Here is a 25,032-nt window from a genome sequence, read left to right as displayed (position 1 = left end):
ACCTACACTGGAGAAACACCAGGGAATATCCTCTTAAGGCATGTTCCAATGTGTGCCAATATTTCATGGACATCTTCAGATGAAGACAACTTCATAGAAATGTTGCATTTTTCGGTTTCTACAATCAGCTGCAAAGCAAAGTTGAGAAAATATATTGTAGCTTATTTACGTCCTGAATACAACTTCAGCAGTAAATTGTAGAAGGAATATTAAATAACATTATCCAAACGACATAATAATAGTTCAAGTAAGAATCTGAGTTCAATCACAGCAGGAAATGTACTCATCTGGTAAGCCAAAATGAACATTCTGCACTTTAGGAGCACTGCAACAACAGTGTTGGTGCTAGTGGGCACAGCTTGGAAAGTTAGTTTTAAAAAATAGTTTTATCACTCCAGTCTCTCTGGCTTGTCTTTTCTATTAATTAAGTCTATGGCAAAATTAACCATAGTGCACTATTAATGCAATGACCGAACTATTATTTTTGTGTTAGGTCTGACACAGAAAACAATTCTAGCTTCCTTTTTATCCTGGTTTGTATCACGCTACCTCTTGCGTCATCTGAAGGGGGGAACCCCCACATACTTTGTCAGTAAAGCAACTTGATTCCCAGTGTAATTTGTGGAAACACTGATTTGCCCAGTTTGGATTTATGGCACACAAAATGTCATCATGAACAAGGAAGTCAGGTAGGAAATCTATGTACTGAAAGGAGGGAGGAAATGTAGGATCCTGATGCTTGGTTTCAATGGAAAAATAGATTTGGATATTTTACCTGAACAATATGTATGTGTGTATATATATATGCCTTCTCCTTATGGCAACTGCATGAATTTCACAGGGTTTTCTTAGGGAAGGGATACTCAGAGGCATTGGCATCCCTGCCTGGTGTGTCCCCTGGCACAGAGGGTGGGGACATGATTTTTGGGGTAGGGCTTCCAGGGACAGGACCAAAAAGGCACACCCCCATATTGCTGCTGCAGTGGTATTCTACTAGTGAGTCGAAAGGCATGGCACAGTAAGGTTGGGGGGGGGGGGCTTGGCCTTCTCGGACGGCAGTTCCATGTGGCAGCTGCTGTGTGAGACTCAGAAAGCAACCACTTTCCCCAGATGCACCACCCCACAGGGTGACAGTCCACTCTGGGGTATCACTGGGTGTGGTCCACACACCCCTAACGATGCTCAGAGGTGGTTTTGTTGGTTCCTTCCACTGAAAATAGATTACAATAATTCCCTTGACAAAGAAACACCGGTTGAAAATGTACTTATGCTGGGATGCAAAAAGAGAGTGGGCTTTTGCATGTAATATCTGCATGTTCTGCTATTTCCTCAATATTCATATACATTTTTGCACTCACAAGTATCATTTTTCATATTTCAATTGTCCAAAGGTGAATAAAATAACACTGAAACATATCTCATTTTTTTCTTGTAAAGGCAAGCATTACTTTCTGCACAACAACAAAATAAATCTATGTTTATGTTTTCCAAAGTTGCAGAATATCTTTCATTTTAATTTCCTATGAATGGTCCTCCTTCTCTCAATTTAGCATCTTAAAATATGGTTATAAATGAAACTGACTTATAAACCTAATCCAAATATTTTTTCATATTGTAAATACATTTCTTTCACACCTCTTTCATAAATTCTAATGAAATAAAGGTTAAAAACTGTGCGTGTTGGGAAGAAGACACCCAGAAACCTAATCAGAACGTTAGGTTAGAAAATCTGAATAGTCTAATTTTCTAGATAAGAGTATTCATTTTTTTAATAACCAAAATCTTCACCTGTCCTGGTTTATTGCATGTGATTCCTTGGATTTCCAAGTAGCTGAAAGTTAGTTCAAGCTGTAATTCAAACAGAACAAAAAATTACTCCTATTTGTACTAAAACACAGAGATAAAAAATACATTAGAAAGAGATTAAGCAATCAGACATACAATGGACAAAAAGCGCTGGCCTGTGGGCAGAGTCAAGGCTGAGCGTCTCCATGCTCAATGCCCTAACGCTGTCACCAGGGCACCATTTTGGTGCATGCTAGTCCAAACGGTGCACAGCACCAAGGGGGCATTATCATGCTCTGCAGTGGCAGCTATGGCACCCCTTCAAGGATACAAAAAGGAGCCAGTTTTTTCGGCTCCTTTTTTGTGCTTTACAGAGGCTGGATCGGTGCCGTAGCATGCAGTTGCCGTGGCACTGATCCAGCCAGTAAAGAGGCGGCTACAGACTGCTCCAAAGTGGCAGTCTTTATAGCCCCTCAGTCAACTTTTTTTTCCAAAAAAAGTGCTTCTTTGTTTTAAAAAATGAAACCATCAAGTACATCCTACAAAACACAGTTTTCATGACCTTACAATCTAAAATTTGACACAAAGGAAAAAAAACTGAAAGAGAGTGTGATAGAGGCAGGACATAATCAGGGAAGAATGTATATTTCAGTTACACATTAGCCTAGTTTCAAAAGTTATGAATTGTGGACTAAATGTTTACGGTAAAGGCTTTGTGGAAAAAGTGAATTTTGAGAAATGATTTGAAGGAAATGAGATGTAGCGTGATATAGTTGCCTTATAGTTGGATTCTCTTGCCTGTTTATCAAGCAAGGATCTATAGGCAAGGGTATCCTTAAGAGGTCTTCTCCTATACCTGTTATTTACAGTTCATAACATGACAGTTTATTTATATGTTAAATTTAGGAGCACATTTATGTCAAATTTTCCTATATGGTTTATCTGTTTTCCCACTTTTCAGCTGGATAGAAAGAGGGGGTGAAAGGATTTGGTTGTTTTAAGATTTTTCAAAGCCTAAATGTATTTTAAAAACCTTGGTCATATCCTTATTTTTCCCAGTGAAGCACACTTAACTGGCATATTCACTGTAACTCAGAAGTTGGTAAAGTTGTTGTTCTTGTGTGTTGTTTTGACTTATGGCAACCCCAAGGCCCTATCACAGAGTTTTCTTGGCAAGATTTGTTCACAAGGGGTTTGCCTTTGTCTTCCTCTGAGGCTGAGAGAGTGTGACTTGCCCAAGGTAAGCCAAGTTCTGTGACTGAACAAGGATTCAAACACTGGTCTCCAGAGTCGTAGTCAAATGTTCAGACCCCACACCACATTGGTTCCCTTGGCAATGTTGCTTAACTGCTGTCAGGTTTGACCTATGGAAATGTTTTCAATGATCTTGTAACCCTATCTTCAACTGTTCTGCTTAGGTCTTGCAGATTAATTGCTGTGGCTTTCTTGATTGAATCTCTTCATCTAGTATCTGGTCTTTGTCTTTTCATATTGCCCTCCACTTTGCCAAGAATAATAGTCTTTTCTAGTGAGTCCTTTCATCTTGTGTTATGGCAAAAGTATGACATCCTCAGTTTAGTCATCTTTGCTTCTCGGGAAGGTGGATTTGCTCAATGACCCATCCACCTGTCCTTTTAGCAGTCCACACTAATTCCAGAATTTTGGCCGACTGACAAGTCTCCAGCTTGGCTTTGGCAGTGGAGCCTTGTCAGTCGGAGGGAGCCAGCACTGGGCCCGGGGTTTGGGTCATGGAGCCTGGAGTTTCCATCCCAGGTGCTGGGCCTGGTGGTGGGGGGCTCCAGGACTCAAGTCCCAGCTCCAGCTCCCTCCAGCTGATGAGGACTCCAGCCTCCACCCTTGGAGCCAAGCTGGGACAGAAGCCTTGAAGAGGGAGAGAAGGGGAAGGAAGGAAGGAAGGAAGGAAGGAAGGAAGGAAGGAAGGAAGGAAGAGATAAGGAGGAGGGAGGAGGAGGGAGGAAGGCGGGAAAGAAAGGAGGGAGGGAGGGAAGGAAGGAAGGAAGGAAGGAAGGAAGGAAGGAAGGAAGGAAGGAAGAGAGGGAAGCGGGACTTTGGAACAATTGTCTCCAATAGTGACATGACTATGTGTGTGCCACCACTGGGGACAATGCAAGCTTGCCTTCCATGGATGCTCAAATCCACAGATGGGAAGTCCATGGATAAGAAGGGTAGTGGTTCCTCTTACCCCTGTGCACAACCCATTGAACATCTCCATTCTGCTTGTCTTCTGTCCTTGATTGCTTATAGAATTTCACATGTCATACACGGAGGCTTCCCCACCCTGCCAGCTATAGATAATGTCTTTTTGCATTCCTCCCTGACAAAGTTCTTTTGGCTCCTGATCACTTAGGCTTAGTAATGTGAATCCGTTTTTCACTTTATCTTTAAATTATTCTGTGATGTTCTTCAGTTTGTATTTCAGGTCAATGACTGTTGTAGTGTTCTTCTTTAGCTTTACTCTAATTTTTTATATTAGCAGTTTGTGATCTGTGCCACAATCTGTTTGTGGTCTAGAGAGAATGAAACTTCTCTGTTTTCTGCTTCCAATTATGTAGTCTATTTGTTTTCTATACAAGTCACCAGGTGATGTTCATGTATAAACAATTGCTCCCTGGGTTCCTTGCAGAATGTGTTTGCAATGAACAAATTGCTGGTCTTGCAGAATTTAGTCAGTCTACCTTTTGCTTGATTTCCTGAACACAGGTCCAATTTCTTTTGGTCAAACTTTGATTCTGCTCTGTTCCCTCCTTTTAATGATTTTTATCATGAGATAATCCATAATGAAACAAGAGAAAATGTTAAGAAACACACAGTGAACTACTAGTGTAGAGTAGAGGATAATTAGCAATAATAAGGAGGTTAATGACATAACTGAACTCAAGCCAAAAGACAGATCAGCTGTCAATGTTCCTAGGAGTGAAAAGACAGTCCAAAGCTACACAACTCATACTATAAGAACATGGAATGTGGGAAGCATGAATCAACAGATGCTAAATATAGTAAAACAAGAATAGGAATGTATAAACATTGATATATTAGGGGTGAGCAAGTTAAGCTGGGGAGATACAGCAAAAGAAGTCAAAGGATATAATGCAAAGTCTGATCGAATCATGTCAATAAGACTTCAGGGAAAACGCATTAATATAACCATATTGCAAGTTTATGCTACAATAGTGGCAGAAAAAGAATAAATTAAAAGATTCTATGCTGGAGTCTAGGAAGAAATTAATCACACACGTAAACAGGACTTTTTGCTAATCATAGGTGACTGAAAGGCAAAAAACAGGGAATGGAGCAGAATCAAAGATTGTAGGAAAATTTGGCAAAGATTGGTAACATTATCGTACTACAATTGAGACTGTGATTAAAGCATCTATATATGCTGTATACAATCAAAGAAGAGAAAATTAGACACCACCTCTGTTTTATTTTGTTAGTTTTCTTGAACTTGTTTTCACAAAAATAAAAACAAGGACATATGCCAGCATTAACTAGAGTCCATCTAGCATGAATGATTATCACCAGATTCAAATTCCTCATCTGAAAACAGCAGAAGTATTCATTCCTCTGCCATGATGATCATTTCCAGTAGTCATGAGAATCAAAGTATTTTGTGGAACATGTTGTTACAGAGGTCATACACTTGAAACTGTAGCCTCGAGAGAAAACAGAGGATACTATTCCACTGAAAAGAAATAATGTGAATACAGCAAATATCAGAATAGCTCTGTTTTTAATTTACACTGGCATAACTTAGTTAACCAAGTAGATGTCTTCCTGGGTATTACTTCTTTAACACAACATTTGGTACCAGAGGCAGAAATAATACAGAAACAATAGGGAAAGGTTCCTATACCACAAAAAAGAAGAGCAGCTTTATATATTTTAGCAGATATTTTATCCAAAAACTAGCAATATGCATTCGTGAAATAAAACAGCAACATCAGGTGAACCTTGCAGAAGAAAACAGAAAACCTTCTGAACATTTTAGAGATCTCTTAAAGCCTTCTACTAAATTGCATGTAGGGATGATCCCCATCCCCCAACTAGTCTCCATTGTCCACATAATTTGCAGGTTGGTATGCTTTTTTAACACAGGTGGTAAGGCAGGCTTATCCCGTTTTATCTCTGTTTTGCTGTTCACACGTGTTCAGCAAGGGATTCTCGATGTAGCAACTATTTACTATAGCTGTTTTAAGCAGGCACACACAGAAGCAGTAGCATCAGCTAGAGCAGAGCTCCATACTTCCCCAGCTCAAGCTTTTATTATAGTACTTATAAATTGCGGCAATCTGACACCAAAAGTTTGGGTTTCTCCACCCTCCATTGCCATCTTCCCAGTTCTGATGCTGCTAAAAAAGCTTCCAGTTACACTGAAGACAAAGGGAGAAGGCTATAGGTCATAAAACTTTGTTAAAACTTTGTCAGAAGCTTTGTTAACTGAGGTTTGCCTGTACATACAATGAAGATAGCTAATGAAATCTGGAGGAAAAATCTATAGCCCAACAGTAGGTTTTGAAGCCTGAACAGGTCAAATCTATCAGATAAGGATCTCTATGAAATTTTATATTGTACCACACTGGATCAGGAAAAGAGGCCCCAGTCCTCACTATGAAGATAATAGCGACAGCTGCTCTCACATGGCACTGATACAGGAAACATGATTCAGTCTCTTGAAGATTCTAGTCAAGTCTATTAGTTTTATATGATAGGGCAAGAAATAGCCTCTACTTAGTATCCAGTTGAAGAAACAATGATCTCTCAAATAATCTTCATCCCCAAACCCAGTGAGGGTGATTATTTGAGCATGTTCTCTTGCATAAATTTATCATCTTTAATAAAATCCCTCATTAGAGTAGTCACAATTGCAGATAATGAGGTCCTTTATGGACAGAAGATGAATTGTCTTCTGTCTTGCAGACATAATGGTGGTATTTTTATTGTTGTTATTGTTATTTTAATTTATATGCAGCCTTTCCCTGGAAAGGGAAGCTTACAAAAACAATTGGTTAAAAACCTCACAATAACATTTAAAATATAATTTATAAGTAATCACATTAAGACTATAGCTATAAACAATATGAAATCATTGAAAAGCATGTGTGTGTGTAATCAACTTATGATAACCTCATCAATTTCATAGGGCTCTTTTAAGTAAGGAATACTCATAGCTGATTTTGCCAGTTCCTTCCTTTGAAATATAGGCCTAGAATAGACGGGCCAAAAGAAGCAACTTCTGGTCACTTTGGAGGCGTGGTGTTTAAACAACACATGCCTGCAATGCGGCCTGGAAGCCACCCCGAAGCCGCACTCCAGTCCTTTGGACTGGAGCAAAAATAATCCAGCCACTGATGGCATTGATTGGGTCCTGCAGCTGTGGCACAATCCACAGCTTCAATATATATATATATATATATAGAAATCCAAAAAAGCAAACCTTGATTTGGCTATTTTATATAAGGAAGACCATTTTACTACACCATTGTATTGAATGGGACTTGAGCATCTATGGATTTTGGCATCCGGTGTGTGTATGTGTCCTGGAACAAAATGTCAGTGGATACTGAACACCTATTGTATAAGCTAAAAATAAATAACTCTCCCTTTCCATAAGAAGGCACCCTGCAAGCAATTATTGTTTTAAAAACCTATTTGAACAAAGATTGTTTTACCTGCCAAAGAAAAGAGAGCAAGGATATGGCTAGACTAGTTTCCCATGGAAGAGAATTCCACAGGGTGGGAGCAGCCACTGAGAAGTCTCTCTCAGTAGACAATAGGAAACAATAGGAATGCTGAAAATTCACATAAAATGAACATATGGGAAAGACACACAACCATTTGAGAGGCAAGTTTTCTAAATGTCCATATTTAAAATGTTTTGAAGCAGTTGCCCAATTTTTCTTTATAAGACCCTTATGGTAGTGGAGCCAGGGTTTGCAGAGCTGTAAAATCAGAATGGAACTAGTGTGTGTGACTGTGTGTGTATGTGCCTTCAAGTCATCTCTCACCTCTTGGTAACCTCAAGGAATTCTGGTTGAGAAACTCTGGTTTAACACAAATGCTTCATATTGACAATATGTGATATTTCTTTACACTTGTCCCCCTACATTGGTGGATATGACTTTTGCGGATTTGATTATTCATGGATTTTATTAATATGTTCTTTCTAGGAATATCTAGGTCCTCCAGCGCGACTCTATGGTCAACTTTAACCAAATGTCGCACTGAAGGACCTAGAGATTCCTAGAAAGAACACTCCACTAGATAACTGTAGCTCCTCCAGTGCAATTTGATGGTGAATGTCTGGCAGATGTCGACCACAGAGTTGCATGGAGGACTTAGAGATTCCTAGAGAGGTGTTCTCAGGTTAAAACATAGAGTTTATTTGTGGTTTTTCCACATTCACGGGGTCCTGTGCCACTAGCCCCAGCAAACGTAGAGGGATGAGTGTATTTATATCTTGCTTCCCTCCCTCACCCCAATCCTGGAACACAAGGCTGTTTATGTGCAATTAAAAGCTCTCAACAATAAAATATACAAAAATTATTAAAGTAACCTAGCAACAGAGTTAGAAACAATTTAAAAGCATATCTATTAAACAACAAAAATTAAAAGCAATACTTCACAATTAATTATTTAAAGCTCTTTTCCTGCAAACAGTCTGTTCTCAAAAGCCTGTTTAAAAAAACAAGTCTTCTGCCACTGGAAGGGCAATGAGCCAGTCTAGCCTCTGTGGAAGAGAGGTCCAAAGCAAGGGAGCAGCCACCTAGACACATGACGGGATGCTAAAAGTGGCTTCTGGACACAATTGAAGGTAATTCCATATTCAACAGAAAACAGTTTTCCATCTTCCTTTTAGAAACTGGGTCCACGCATAACATTTAAAAAACACATGACTAAATGGGAAGGGATGTAAGCTATTTCTTTTACACTAATAAAGTTTCCACCATAATTCCCAATCATGACAATAAACAGTAATCAGTATCAAAATTAGTGAACAATATTGTTGGGGTTGCAGATCTGAAAAATTAACCTTACCTTGGTAGGAATACGAGAAGTTAACAGAAAGGCCCGGCATGATGTTAGCACCTACAAAATAAAGATAAAGAGTTGAAAAAAATCCTTTTGCTTTTAAGAAAAGTAAACCTCAAAAACACTGACTTCTTTTATTATTCATCCTTGATGATATCATGCTAAAAATGAAACCTATTCTACTGCTCTTCAACATTTCAGCCTCTCACCAGCAGAGGGAACAAGCTCTTCAAATGTTAGAATGAGGAGAAACTTAACAGCCTATACCCCTTCTTCCATAGCTTTCCAATTGCACTGGTATACACAAACAGTGAAATCTAAAAGGGATGAGTTCTAGCAGTCAGCAAAAGAGAGTATTATTTCACAGCTCCAAACTATTTTAATTAACTTTCAACAAGAAATATAGTCCTCCAGGGTGCTATTGGAAAAACATATCATGGAATGATTTAACCTACAAGCACAGTCTTTCATAGGATGATCCTCGGGATTATTCCACTGTCACAAGGCTGCATAACTGCTGACACTGGAGCTTCTCCCAGATGGCTCTATCAACATCAACACACAGCCTTTCATAACATTTTTCAGTTTGATGGACCAATGAAAATACCCATTTTAAATTGTTATTAATCTATAGTGTGCATTTTTATTAGGGCATGGCAAACCAGTATAGAAACCTCATAATACTAAACCTATTTTGCTCCAAAATGTTTTTGCACATCCATTTAAATGTGACAGATAGGAGACAGCTTTCAATTTCTGTTCACAATTTTCTGCCTTGCATTTCATAAAAAAGTAGGTGTTTCTTCTACTTACATAAAATTAGCATCTCTGTGATAAACTAGGCAAGAGAAAAAGAGAAAATAATTTAAAAGACTACCCCCTCCCCAAAAAAACCCAATTTCTACTGCGAGCTGAAAAGATGAATAGCAGGAGAATCTACATATAATGTCCAAAAAAAAAAGTGGATTACTACTCATGCGTGTGTCACGCAAGGATTTGGGTTAGCTAGAAAGCTGAGTGCTACTTTTTTGTGGTCTGCATTAACTCTTAAACAGAATATTAAATCCAAGTTTTGAAGCTGGTTTCAAATCCCTAACTAAAACCATGCCCTAGTTAGCTTATCAGTGTCAATGCAAACCTTAACCAAGGTGAATTCATGAAAGAAATAGAAGTCAGCATATGATTCTGCTCCCAATTCCTTAGCCATGATTGAAGTACTGAAGTGTTATGCCTCCACTGGCTCCTTCATTTCTAGGTCCAGAAACACCAAAATACATCAGCAGGACTGGTACCCATGGTTTGACTTACTCACATCCTGACCTCCGAAGGTTCTCTCTAGCCATTTTCTAGCCCCTCTAGTGTGATTCTGTGGTATGCTTCTGATGGAAGCTGACCAAATAGAGTCATGGTGGAGGACATTTCTATATCTAAGCAAGAGTTTTTTCTAGGAATCTTTAGGTCTATCACCACTGGAGGTCATTTATTTCAATGGGGTTCACTGTTGTCCATGGTTTTGTGTTTCCACAGCAAATCAAGGCACATATACCCCACGGATATGGAGGTCATACTGTACTTCTGATTTCTAATGGATTCATCAGCCACTTATTAAGAGCAAACATGATGATCATTTTCTTCATACTATTCTGAAATAACTTCCCTGTTTTCTCCTAATTTCAGCTTTTGCCATTGTGTCACATCATCACATCTAATACAATCATTTGCATTTGTGCTTCATTCTATGCCTTGTCTTCAATACTGTGGGGTTGGACTGGATGGCCCTTGTGGTGTCATTTAGCTCTATGATTCTATAATGTTCACATGATTGTAAACTGTATTTAGAGAAGGATCACCTGCAGCCCAATAAGGAGATGATATGAATACTGCAGCGATGGGCAACATTTGATCATGTGGAAATAAAACAAGAATTAGGTTTACTGGATAAGAGTATCATGACCAGGACTCTAAGTAGTTATACAATTATCTAGAATTTAAAATCATTGATCTTTGTTTGGGGTTAAGTTTATTTTATGTAGTTAGAAAACAAAAAGAAAATGATGTTCATGCAAGAATGCCTTTAGACACTTTCAGGAGTATTTAGGAGGTTACTTGGAAGGTACCTTGCAAATATATAACAATGAGCTGTAACCTGTCTGACATATCTTTATTGATGCCATTCTTATAAGTGACAACAAATATCAGAAGGCTGCTAAAGAGTTGCTAAACATCATAAAATAAAATCTCAACAACAACAACAACAACAACTTTATTACAGCCATTTGGCCAGCACAATTACAAAATTCCCCCCAATTTAAGATTAATAGTGGCTTTAAAAAAAAAATCAGTGGAGAATTAAATGTTTTTTTAAAAAACAAAACAAGACACACACATGCACACAACACTATTTTAGCCTTGGGGTTGGGACTGTAGTTTATTAATTGTTTCCAATGTAGTTTTTGTGTTTTTATGATCCGTAAGGTATCTAGCTTTTAAAAAAATTTAATATAAAATGACCTTAGATCACACGTGCATCAAAATAGAGTCAGCGGATTGTAAAAGTGAAATCAGCCTTTTCAAACCTGATGCCCTGCAGATATTTTGGACACACTTGGCTTGCAAGTAGTACATATGAAAAGGATCTAGGGGTCATAGAAGAACATAGTTAAACAGGAGTCAACAGTGTGATGTGGGCTTCATCTGCACTGCAGAAATAATCTGGTTTAACACCACTTTAACTGCCATGGTTCAAAGCTATGGAATTCTGGGAACTGTAGTTTGTGGTGGCACAAGAGATTTCTGACAGCTAAATGTCTTACAAAACTACAGTTTCCAGAATTCCTAGCATTGACTCACAGTAGTTAAAGTGGTATCAAACTGGATTATTTTTGTTGTGCAGCTGCAGCTGTGGTGGACAAAAGAGCCAATGCAATATGAAGCTATACCAACAGAAGTACAATATCCAGGTCACTCTATTCTGCTTTGGTCAGATCTTACCTAAAATGCTGTGACTGGTTCTGTGTACCCCATTTCTAAAAAAATATTGACAAGTTGGATCGTGTTCAGAGAAGGGTGATCAAGATCTGAAAACCAAGGTCTGAAAATTCAGACTTGATTGTTGAACTATTAGGAGTTGGGAGACTAGAGTTCAAATCATTATTCAAACATAACACTTATAGAGTGACTTTGAAGTAGTCATAGCCCCTCAGCCTAACCTACTGGAGATGTGTGAATGAAATATTGGATATTTTTGTTACCAGAAACCATAAAACACCTAGCCTTTTACTTTCTATTACACCCTTTTCCAAACAAGAGATGTCAAGACAGTGAAAAGACAGTAGATCTGCACTGGCCAAACTGTTGCTACTTTATTTTGCAGATTACCTGTTTTTCCCCCCAAACTGCTTCTGAAAGAGGAGAGAAGCAATTGTGGTCCCTAAGATTATTATGACCATCATGATAACCTCAAAACATTAGAAACCTAAGACAAACCAGTGAATTTTAAATGGTGGGAGACTCAGGCCAGACAAAAGGAAATATTTCACACACTACATAAGCTGTTGAACTTTCTACCACAAGATATTGACCACCACAAGTGACCACCAATTTTGGACAGCTTTGAAAGTGAATTAAACAGATTCATAGAGGAGAATGCTATCTTTGGCTATTAGCCACAGCAACATGCAAGTACCACTCAATCAAGAGGAAGCAAGTGTCTGAATACCAACACCAGGAGAGGGCTACTGCCTTGTGTGCTTTTTTTGGCATTCCCAAGGGCATCTGGTTGGTATTTTGAAATGAACTGTTCAAAAACCGTTTTATTATTATTATTTTTTGTTTTTTAAGTTACAATTACAGTTATATCTTGTGTTTCCTTCAAATAAGCTCAAGGTGGGATGGCCACTCTCATCCTCTCACAAAACAACTCTTTGACTTTGTTACTCCCTTCCAACTAACATATAGTATTGGTGAAAGGGAGTGATGGGTTTAAGGTCATCCAGTGACTGACGTACTGGAGACTTGAACCTGGATCTAGCAAGTTCCCAGTCCGGCACTCATAAACACTACACCACCTGGCTCTACACATAATTTGTTTCCTTCTGCCCTAGTTGCTTCTCCGTGGAAACAGAACACTGACATTGTATACAGTGCAATTCAGCACTATTAAAATCAACAGGAATGCTGAAATTTACTTGTACAGTACTATGTTTTGTTCTCCCCCAACTCCATCCCATTTCATGAACTATTTCACTTTAATTGTAAACTGTATGCTCACCTTCACAATAAACTGTATACTAAACATAATGTGCTGGGCAGTTAAAATCTTTAATTAACAGGAATATTAAATGCATAATTCTTTTATTAACAACTGCATTCCCGTTAGAAAGGAAAGGTGAAAACATGACCCCTAAAAACAATAAATGTGACTTTAATACAGCATAATGTATTAATCAGCTTTAAGAGAAAGGGAATACATTTACTCAAGTTAATAGGCACTCTGAACCCTTCTGAAGATGGTAATGCTATAAAACTGTAAAAGTCAGGAAAACAGATTTCACTGCAATAGCAGAGCTAGATTACATACCCCTGCCCCCAAATTCCAGTTTACAGCCTCTTATTCAACCACACACTTTATTGTTATTTTTAAATCCAGCATACAAATGCCACTTTACTTTGTAACAGGAGTATAAACCAAAAACGATGGAGGAAGAGAAGAGAATTGAGGAAACCATTTTATAGTCAGGACTGATGGGAAATAGGAATGGGATGACAGAGAATCCAGTATAAACTTGTAACAACACTACTTAACCTACATTTGTTTTACCCATACATTTTTACAGCTTTAGGAATGATTAGCAACTTTCGTCCTCTACCACATTGCCAGCCAAAGCTTTAAAATTTCACAAAGAAGATGAAACTATCCACGAACCATACCTTCACATCCCCAAACATTATAGAGTTCATTTTGTTGTTCCTATTTGATACCCCTTTATTGGCAGATACAATTCTTGTTCCTCATTTGTATCTATCTTTTTCATAACTGAGCTGGTGCCTGCCCATTTCCCCTTGGCACATGGCCAAGATACAATACACTAAGGCCTTGTCTAGACTAAGGATTTGCCTTCATATCTGCTGCCAGGGCAACTGTACGGGTTTGCATCTTCAGTATGAAAATATGTGGATGTTGCTGGCATGGGCAATAACCTGCACCTAATTAACTAAGGCTACTTGTGTAACATTAATATGAGATTGTGATCCTACATCACATAAAATCTTTTCCCTGGATGGGTTTGAGATCAGAATGGCAGCCTAAATAATATTGAGATACAGAGAGGCCCCATTCCCACTTACAGATAAATCGGTGTGAGATCTGAATCGATGGACATAGAAAACATACATGGTAGGAGCTGGTTTTTCAATACAGGTTAAGTCTCCCTTATCCAGAATTCCAAAATCCAAAATACTCCAAAAACGGTTGTTTGAAATAGTGATACCTTTGCTTTCTGAGGGTTTAATGTACACAAACTTTGTTTCACACACAAAATTATTAAAAATATTGTATAAAATTATCTTTGGGCTATGTGTATAAGGTGTATATGAAACATAAATGATTTTGGTGTTTAGACTTGTGTCCCATCTCCAAGATATCTCAATATGTGCATACATGCAAATACATGCATTCCCAAATCCTAAATAAATAAATAAATCAAAAACACTTTTAGTCCCAAGCATTTTGGATATGGGAGGCTCAACCTGTATTTACTCTACGTCCTCTGGAATACAAAGTTGTTCATGTATAAGCTACTAGCTAAATGTCATATGGTAACCCTTGATGGTAACCAGTAAACCAACATGCAGCTCTAAATAAGCATTCTATTTCTTTTATCATTCTTTATTGTAATCTACCTCATTACCTTGCCCTAACAAGAAAGGTAAAAATATAGTAAGAAAAAGAACACACACACACACACACACACACACATATATATATATATATATATATATATCACAGTACCTACATGGGCCCATCCTTACACACACACTGGGAGGGCTAGGGATTGGAGGCACTGCATTGCAGTGGTTCCATTCCTTCCTCTCAGGCAGATTACAGAGGGAGATGCTCGGGCACAGTTGCTCTGCAAGGAAAGAGCTTAACTGTGGCGTCCCCAAGGTGCCATCCTGTCACCAATGCTTTTTAACATATACATGAAGCTGCTGGGAGAGATTATCCGGAGGCATGGGGTGGGGTGTTATCAGTACGCTGATGACACCCAGATATATTTCTCCATGTCTCAGTCATCAGCTTTGACTTCAGATGGCATCTCTCCTCTCAATGACTGTCTTAAGGCAGTAATGGACTGGATGAGGGAAAACAAATTGAAGCTGAATCCAGACAAAATGGAGGTACTTATGGTATCGGCTCCGAACCCAGGTATCAGGATACAACCTCCAGTCCTGGAAGGGGTCACACTCCCCTCAAAGGACTGTGTTCGCAGTCTGGAGGTGCTCCTAGTTCCATCGCTACACATGACAAATCGGGTGAATGTGACAGTCAGGAGTGCCTGTTATCAGCTTTGTCTGATACGCCAGCTGCGCCCTTTCCTGGAAGCCAGGGACCTTGAGACCATAGTACACGCACTGATAACCTCACACCTTGATTTCTGTAATGCACTCTGCATGCGGCTACCCTCGTGCTTGGTCCGGAAACTTCAATTAGTTCAAAACATGGCAGCCAGACTGGTCTCTGGTACGTCCAAAAGAGACCATATAACACCGATCTTAAGATCACTTCACTGGCTGCCCATTAGTTTCCGGGCCCAGTACAAGGTGTCGGTTATCATCTTTAAAGCCCTAAATGGCTTGGTTCCAACCTATCTTCGGGACCGTCTTCTTCCATATAATCCTCACCGCACATTTAGATACTCAGGGAGGAATTTGCTACAGCCTTATAAAACAAGGGTGTCCATGACCTCCCAAAGGACTTTCTCAGCTGTCGTGCCCAGATTGTGGAATGGCCTGCCAGGTAAGATCCGTAATATTACCACCCTAAACAGATTTTAAAAAGCTATAAAGACAGATCTCTTCCGGCAGGTCTTTCCCGAATAGTTTCTCCGGCCATCAGAAGAACTCTAAGAACTCAGACCACACTTTAGTCATGGAACTTTATCGCACTGAGTCCTTCCATTCCGTTCTGAGCACGGAACGGAAGGAGCAGGGACGAGTGCGGAACGAGTGGGGGACGGATTTAACCGCACACACCCGTCCCTCATTCGTTCCGTTCCCCCTCTCTTCCGTTCTTAATCCGTTCCTGAGGGGGCAATTTTTGAGAACTGTTCTGAACAGTTCTCAAAAAGCATTCCCTCTGGAACGGAATGGGCAGGGAAGAGAGGGGGAACGGAATGAGTGAGGGACGGGTGTGTGCGGTAAAATCCGTCCCCCACTCGTTCCGTTTCCTGCCGGGCCGTGCTGAGAACGGCCCTCAAGCCCAATGCGATAATCTTCATGGTCTATAGTTTGCTGTATACATTTTAAAATTTATTTTATTTTTTATGTATGTTTTAATTCTTATATCGTTTAATTGTATTTTAAGAGGAGAGATTGAGGGCTTTGGAATATATGTTTTTTTAATCTTTGTAAGCTGCCCTGATTGCATCTTGTAGAGTGGCGGGATATAAATTATTATTATCATTATTATTATTATTATTATTATTATTATATGCCATCCATTTGTAACAGGTTTTCTTTGTTTTTAAAATGTGGCTGCAACAAACAATTGGTGTCATTGGTTTATTATTCCTTATTACTAGCTGTTTGTTATGTTTCTACAATTTTGTATTTGTGTTTTAACATAGGGGCTGGCATACTGTTCAGTAGTTATGAGATCATGAGCAGAATTTATGATCTCATAACTTTGGGGATTTATGTTTATGGTCAGTAATGCCTGTCCACAATCTTCCAAACCTGTCTCTGAAACAAGCCAGCACCCCAACCAAATGCTTTTTGAGGCAGTGCAGAATGGAGCATTGCAAAATAATGTCTGCAGTGCTCTTCAGGTCATGGTGCATGGTGAGAAAGGTAATCGCGATAGGATCGCAAGGAATCTTTCCAGCTGCTTGCTTTTAACAAGCCCGTTGTCCAGGAGAGCCCCGCAGACATCATAGCCCACTCTGATGTGTAGTGCCTGGGAAACCCAGTGGCTGGTTGAAAAGGTAGGTTTTTGGAGCGTGGCTCATCATCAGTACCTAGGACGATGGAGCCCCATCATTATAGTTATGCCTGATGCAGGAACTTGACCTATGTGTTTATACTGATACAAAAGGCTAATTAAAAATTTGAAATCTTAATTCCTTTTTCTAACATGTATATTTAATTCAAGACCTAAGCAGTAACCAATAAAACAGTTTTTCTTTTGGTCCGGAGCAACTTGGTTTATTTCCCCACTAGATCTGTGAGAAATTGACAGCTTTGCTAACAGATAAGACTGGAAAGAACTTCAAACATGCTGCATGCAATTCTATTTCTGCACAAAAAGGAGTGTGGCAATACATTTTGCTTGGTCAGTGTTTTTTCTCATTCCTTATTTCTGTCTGATTGGAGATGTCAGTTTCAATATTTTAGAAACTACACCTTCTCTTGAATGACAGACTTGCTGACTTCAAATTTTATATCAGATGGATGCATTTGATATGAGGAGTTCTTCAAAAAAATTGCTAAGAATTAAAATGAGAAGTTAATAATTGATAAACAGAATTTTAAAACAATATCTTTTAATCATTCCATCTACTTTTTTCATTAATAATGTATAAAATAACTAATAAAGTTTCCTAGTTCTCAATATTCATACTGGCTCATAATTTAAGAAAACATAGAAAGTTAACATTTTTAGGAAACATAATTAGTTCTCATGCCTTCCCCACACTTGCTGCTTCCATTTACAAATAACTTAGAAATTATGAAGTATGTCATAGTAGGAGGCAATTTTTCAAAAAGATGAATTAAACACAAGAATGTTTTGTCAAAACACAGGGATGTAATCATGAAGGTCATTTATATTCATGTCTCTTCTTCAAAGAAAGGATCACTATCTGCAGAAAAGAATGCAGAGAACTCAATCAAGGTCTACCATTTATTCTTTTCAGTGGCTTACAATTCTGGGCAGGAAGGGCAAAAGGGAAACTCTATTTCCATAAACTAGCATCGCCATGGGATCTAAATTTTTCATAAATATTTCTTTACTTGAAACATCTGCATGCCACTCCAAAAGATAAAGTTCTCTGGGTAGCTGGCCACGCCTAAATGTTCAAAACAAAGCAAAACATGCACACAATCAATAAGTACATGAATACATTGAAGAACAAGATTCACAACTACTGTACAGAATTAAAATACTAAACCAAAGGCAGAAACTTAATGACTTATTTAAAAGGCATCAGTGAACAGAAAGGTGGGAGCCTAGTGCACACACACAAAATCGCACAGGTATGGCACCAAGTGAAGGGGCCTTGCTAATCTGTTTGCAGGATGGCAGAATCAAAAGAAAACGTCAAATTCCCTCAATTCATTTGGTAGGGGTACCTGGAGCAAAAAAGAACATAAGGGGCACATAGGGGGGAAGGAAGTATTTCAACAAACCTGACCCCTATCTATTTTAGATTTTAAAGATTAAAGTCAGTAATTTAAATTGGGCCTGGAAATGTATTGGGAACTAATGTATTTGACAAAGCACAGTCATAATACTGTCAAACAGTCTAGTCAGATTCTGAATCATGTTTAAAGGAGATTCATGCTCCCATAGCACATCTCACAATAGTCTACATGGGCAAATGTGTCCAAGCTATATCCATCCAGGAAAGGTCACAGCAGACACTCTGAGCCACAAAGGTCACGTGAGATTCTAATGGTAAAGCTGGATCAATAAGCAGCAGCCCCATCAGTTGTGAACCTGATCCTTCTGGGGATGAGTGGCCTCATCTAGAACTGACTGAACATCATCCATCTAGGTCGATTTTCTTTGTATGTGATTTAAAGCAGTATATGTAGCACAATTCCCTCCAGAAGTGTGTGGGACGGTTAAAAACAGAAGATACAGATTTAATCACTGTTTATAGATAATAATAGCCCAATATCCTGGCTGGAGAACAGGCTGGTATAGACCCGTAAACTAGTCTCTAACTGGTTTACATCATGTAATATCAAGGGAAATTATCCTGTGCTGAGACAAGCTGCAATTGTGAGAGCACCACTCCCAAATTAATTTCACATCTTTCTTGCTGATTCCACAACATTAAAACAACTTGTTTACAATCAGAGTGGTTCTATTTAAAACCCTGAATTAAGTAACTGGAAACAACTTATTGTAAAGGAATGTCATGGGATCAACAAAAATGTGAAATTAATAGAGGGAGGGTCTGCCTTTGTTGGGTTCCTTTCAAGTTTTTATCAAAACTGCCATTGAAATGTAAGTTCAATGCCTGCATTAATGTCTCATCAGAATGATCCAGAAAAATACTATTCATGACTTTACCTCCCCTATACCTATTATCCTTATTTTGTGCTTGGGTGAAAAATACAGATTTTGAAAATCTCACTTCTTATGCACGCCTCTCCCAAACCCCTTCCATTGCTTTTCCCTTCCCCCTCCCTTAAAATCTCATTTGCTTTAGATTACTGATGCCTATGTGGAGCCCAGCAAAAGTCATAGTTTAAGAGATTCAACAATTCAGTTTCCTGCAACAGATGAGGAGTCTCTACACATTGCTTGGTGCAGAACACTGTATTCAAGGAAGACAATCTCCTTCCAAGCTACCCTTACTACTTGTTGGTTTAAAACTCTTTAACTTTGGAATTACCACCAATTCATGAACTAAAACTAGGAACCTGAATCTTGTGGTCTAAACATTTTAATTCCTCAATCCTGATGGGCCAACAAACAACAGGAAGCAGTTTTACAAATATACAAGAGAACTATGTTTTAAGTAAAGAAACAGCTAAGAAGTGTAAAATTTTTTGGTTCTTTAGCACTGTCTTCCACTTAATATATTAATTAAATTTGGAATTCTTGCATTCCAATTTAAGTCAATTACATGGGTTTAAAAAGAAATTTGATTACTGTACATTTTTTCTTTTTCTTAGATTATTTACAATTAAACTGATAACTTAGTTGATTTTAACCACCTAGTTCCTACCTCTGATTACAGTTTAACTCCTTTACCTCCTTCACCTCTGTTGCCAGTGCATGAAGTAAAAAGCAAATACTATTGAATTGCTAAAGTACTCCATGGCAGTCCAAAGATTTCTATTCAAGCCAGTACAGAATTCACCAGGGATCCAATGGCACAAAATGCTTCTTCAGAAGCCTTTCAGACAAATGTTGTGAAAGCACAAAGGCAAGAAAAAATTTCCTTAGCCTTTATTGGCCTAAACTGATGGCTAGCTAGTATCAAAGGCAAAATGAGAGGTCTTTATTTTAAGAATACACGTAAAGCTCTGGAAACATGGAAAACTTATCTTGATATTTTCAATAACATCAATAAGAGAGCATCTTTCATTTCATCACGTTTGTGTTTTTTTTAAATAAAAGAAGAAATAGCTTCACAGCATTCTCCATAGTCTGTTGAAAGGTCAGCAGCTAAAGAAGACCAAGACAGGAGAGGGAGCTCTTCTCACAGTAGTTAATCTATGGAGAAAAACTCCTTTTTACCTTGTCCTTTTTTAAAGTCAAGACCTGTACTACAATGTTTTCATTTAGCCTTTGACCCCACTTTCTTTTCTTTTCACTCAGACTGTCCACTAAAAATCCTTTTTCAGACAGCTGAGGTACTGAAAAATTCCAGTTAAAACTTATGTTTTGTGTTTGCCTGTAATAATCATGCAAATACAGTAAAGTTGTTGCAAACAAGATAAAACATTAATTCCAAATGCAAGGTGTGTGTTTTAATATTAGTTCATCCAGTATGTCCAGAGATACTGAGCTGTTATATAGCTGTGATCAAAGACCTTCTTTGATGCACACAAAGCACTTACATGAGCACACCAGGACTCCCCCCAGGTTATTTTCAGACCATAGTTCCTTGTACTGCATTGGAAGAGTCAAGACAGAACAGAGAGCTGCATTGATGGAGCGGCACTTAGAAGCTCTGGAGCTCCTTGCATGATCAGGCCACATAAAGCTCCTTGAATCCAGGCCACATAAAGTTTTTATTTTCCTAGTAACTGCCAAAGCACTCTGAAGTGTGTCATAACCCACTTCTCTTAAATGTAATCAATATTCCACTGAAGCAGTGAATAGGTAAAATTAATCCAACACACTTTTGTATACCACCATAAAGCTATGCAATTTTGTCCTTTCATTCTAGAACAGAAGTGGTTGAAGCACAGACCACAGAACTCTTAAATGCAGCCCTTGCCCCCCCCCAGACATCCCCCACCCTCCCAAAAAATTAATGGGGGGAATTTGTGGGCCATTTTTTGTTCTGAAATAGACTAAAATTGCCTTAAAATGCAGTGCGTTTTTCTTCCCCTAAGCTTTCAAAGCCCCCCAATTTCCCCAAAACACCAAAAAGAGAGAAAATGCTGGTTAGAAATGACATCGTGTCACCTTGAGAGTGCTGAAACACCCTGGTGCAGCCCCCCAGACAGGCGCTGAGAGGTCAAATGGCCGCCACCTCCTGTGCAGTTGTCTGCCTGTTCTAGGAACTAGGAGCAGAGTGGGATACTGTAATTCAGCTCCCATGATCGCTCACATTTAGCTATGCCAGCTAGGGCTGATGGGAAATGGACAACAATGGGGTGGGGGCACAGGTTGCCCACAGTGATTGTAATTAATGTGGACTTCATTCCCATTCACCTGCCTTTGTCACTATAGGTCTTCTAGGTACCCATAGTTGTAATGATTGTGAAGTGTCCTGTGCTTCCATTTCCAGACCCAGTGTAAAGGCAGAGTCAGGGCTGATACTGTATTCTAATATCTCATTTGCAGTCTTCATGTTTGGACACCAGTGCACTGTGCTGTCATGTAAGTTTACCTTACCGTGGTGCACATAATTTCCTATATCAAATGACATCGCTATAAAAAGGAAGCAAGTCACAAATTGGCTACTATAGTACTTCAAACGTTGTGCCAGGCAGTCCCTGGATTGCCTTCTCATTGAAATATTAAAAATACGTACTTCATCTGTGGAATGATCTACAATCATTTTTTTAAAATTAAGACCTAAATGTGAAAACCTCTGTTTTAAGATCTGAAAATATATATGCTATGCTCAATTATATAACCTTAGCTTGGCTTATATCAATGGGCTGAAGCACAGTATATGTGGGCTTAAAAATTAGCCTTAAATATAAAGAACCAGGAGGAAACTAAAAAACTTTTCTAGAACCTAGCAGACATTTTTAAACAAAAATTGTGGCTATTCATTTGTCTTGCTATTATTCTAATGTGGGTCAGTGTCAACTAGAGACTTTTTGCCTACAGTCAAGGAACACAGGCTGCATCTGCATTACAGAAATAATCTGGGTTGATACCACTTTAACTGCCATTGTTCAATGCTATGGAATTCTGGTAATTGTAGTTTGTTGTGGCACCAGAGCATCCAGTTTCAGTGTGAGATCTTTAATCTATGTAAAGCAGGTAGCATTCACAAGGAATGTACTGTATAGCAAGCAGCTATGAGTCTATGTATAGCAGTAATTGTCAAGTAATTGTTCATATGACTCCTTTGAACTAGGCAGACAAGGCATTTGAAGAGTGAACTTTGAACTCAACATTTCCACACGTTCCATTATCCCAGATATTACAGTCTGTGAAGACGTTTTAATAAGAGGCAAACTCACACATTCATCACTTAAGGACATAAACCAAGTTTAATCAAAGAACTTAAAGGCTAATTGGAAGAACAGTAATATCACTTTCTGAAGGTGTGCCAAGTTTTTCTGGCATACACTGAAAGCCTATTAACTCAGAGACAGCATAAAAGAGTGAGCTAATTTGCCCAGTATCAGGATTACTTCATTATCCAGAACCATTTTATCAAGGGCCCAACAGGAATATCTATCTACGTACTTAGTAAAGTGTCCAGTTTCAATCTCTGGCTTTTGAATGCAGAATGACATTACTAGTATAGCACACCAGACAACATTAATTCAGAGGGGGCCTTCAGGGGAATTCAAAAAGTTCCCTTTGTCTAGTACACGTTTAGAGCTTGGGGACTATCCATACTAGAGGTTTTGTTACAGGAATAACACATTTTTGGCATCCATGCTAAGCTGTAACTTAACACAAACTTAGCAACAAACTAAGAAAGGGTATGGCAGAAATGCCATCCCTCCCTGACACGAGCTGATAAAACCAACTATCTGTTCAATTAAATTTAAGTCCCAACTAACCTGTGTCACTTATTTTAATGGCACCAAAGTTCAACTTAGTCTGAATTCAGTCAAAGCTTCATTAGCTGAGATCAACAAAAGGACTTTCAGGGAAGTTTAGGTAGCCTGTGGTTATGGCAGAAGCACAACAATCTTTGTAAATTCACCAAAATTGATTGCTTCAAGTAAAAGGCCTAGCAACTGTGGTAGGAAATTTAAAAAATCAACCAGTCTGACCCTCTGAACATCAGTTGCATTCAGAAAGAAAGGGTGGGGGACAGGAAAAGATGAAAGCTTTTCCTTCCGACACTCTTCTACTGCATTGCTCCTTGAGGCAACTACAGGCTTCAAACGCTGTTCCTAAAACACAGAATGACACTTCTTTTTCCTTTTTTGGAAGAAACATACAGAAAGTTGATAATTTCTGGGCCACAACAGACAAGTTTCTGGAGTCATGTCAACATCTTAACAGATTCAGATCACTGGTTGGAGAGCAGTGAATGTGGTTCGATTTAAACACAGCACAACTGCTGGATTAGTTAAAAGAGGGAACTGAACCTCAAGTGAAACATTCTTTCACTGATGAAGTTGTTAGATTATGACATCTTATTTTATTATTATATTGTAGGTATTGTAAAGAAAAATAATACATTTAAAAATACCTGATGGCTATTTCTCCACACAGATTATGTTGTTGTAGAATCTAGTTTGTCTCCATAATGAACAAAAAATATCACACAGGAAATGTTTACTATACCATATTTCTACAGAGATCCAGGATTTGTTGAAATATGTGAATAGCTTTCTGAGAGTTTTAAATACATAGCCATGCTTCTGTCTTTTTAGACAATGACTTTCTTGACTATAACAAAGTGAAAAGCAGAATCTAGAAACTGGAGAGATTTTCAAATACTAAACAGCTTTAAAAATCTCCCTCTAATTTATCTAGTTCTCTCACTTTTCACAACACATTGAAACTGGAAGGGTTTTTTTACATTTGAATGGCAGATAGTAAAAATTACATGCCAATTTTTTGAACACACACCAGTAAATACATTTGCAAAAGAGAAGAGGATAAGATTTCTTAAGCTCTTAACCTTTCCCCCTTAAGATTTGACTGGTAACTTCTGCACATCCTTTATTATTATTATTATTATTATTATTATTATTATTATTATTAACCTTTATTTATGAAGCGCTGTAAATTTACACAGCGCTGTACATGCAATCCTTTTAGTTAGACAGTTCCCTGCCCTCAGGCTTACAATCTAAAAAGACATAACACAGAAGGAGAAGGGAGTGGTGACGGGAAAGGGTAAGAGGTCCAGCAGTTCCTCAGTTCCTTTCCAGGACAATGTAATTCTCACATAAGCCACTTGGGAGATAGAATGAAGGGAAATTAAATGTGCTGTTTAGGCAGCAATGCAATAAGCCCATTCCTTCTATAAACTCTGCAAATGATCTTGCCTTGCCCTTTGAGAATTCATAATATAAGGGTTCCCTGCCCCAACATGAACTGTTGGATTGCAAGGTATCCACCCACTTTTTGCTCAATGGTCAAACATGAGATATATCCCCCTGTAATAATGGCATATTGTGATTAACAAGGGCAACATAGCTGTAGGGGTGTAGGCTCACTTCTAAGAAATATCTGGGATAGGTTACATTTATTGGTGTTAACATCATGTTGGACCTGCAGAAACTGTGAAAGACTATCATGCTTGTGAAAGGGCGCAAAAGCTTCAAGTGCTTTGAAAGTAAGAGGTTATAAAAGGGAGACATTTGGACTGATGGAGGGATAGGAGAGGTCTCCCCGCCTTGCTGCCCCTAGGAAAGCAT

General features: G+C 38.6%; 1 protein-coding gene across 4 annotated transcripts in view; it reads right to left on the bottom strand.

Moving 5' to 3' along the window:
- CARMIL1 (capping protein regulator and myosin 1 linker 1) overlaps positions 1–25,032 on the bottom strand; it is a 193,970-nt gene that overhangs the window by 102,028 nt on the left and 66,910 nt on the right. For all 4 annotated transcript variants that reach the window (XM_042461443.1, XM_042461446.1, XM_042461444.1 and 1 more), the window contains exons 3-5: positions 8,842–8,892; positions 1,789–1,848; positions 7–128 (exon numbers count right to left, since the gene is read on the bottom strand). In XM_042461443.1, the coding sequence (XP_042317377.1) occupies positions 7–128; positions 1,789–1,848; positions 8,842–8,892 (233 nt within the window). The remainder of the gene's footprint in view (positions 1–6; positions 129–1,788; positions 1,849–8,841; positions 8,893–25,032) is intronic.

The sequence above is a fragment of the Sceloporus undulatus genome, chromosome 4 (genome assembly GCF_019175285.1).
Source record: "Sceloporus undulatus isolate JIND9_A2432 ecotype Alabama chromosome 4, SceUnd_v1.1, whole genome shotgun sequence".
Lineage (NCBI taxonomy): Eukaryota > Metazoa > Chordata > Lepidosauria > Squamata > Phrynosomatidae > Sceloporus > Sceloporus undulatus.
The sequence above is the reverse complement of the archived record's forward strand: the minus strand, read 5'-3'. Positions and strand labels throughout refer to the sequence as shown.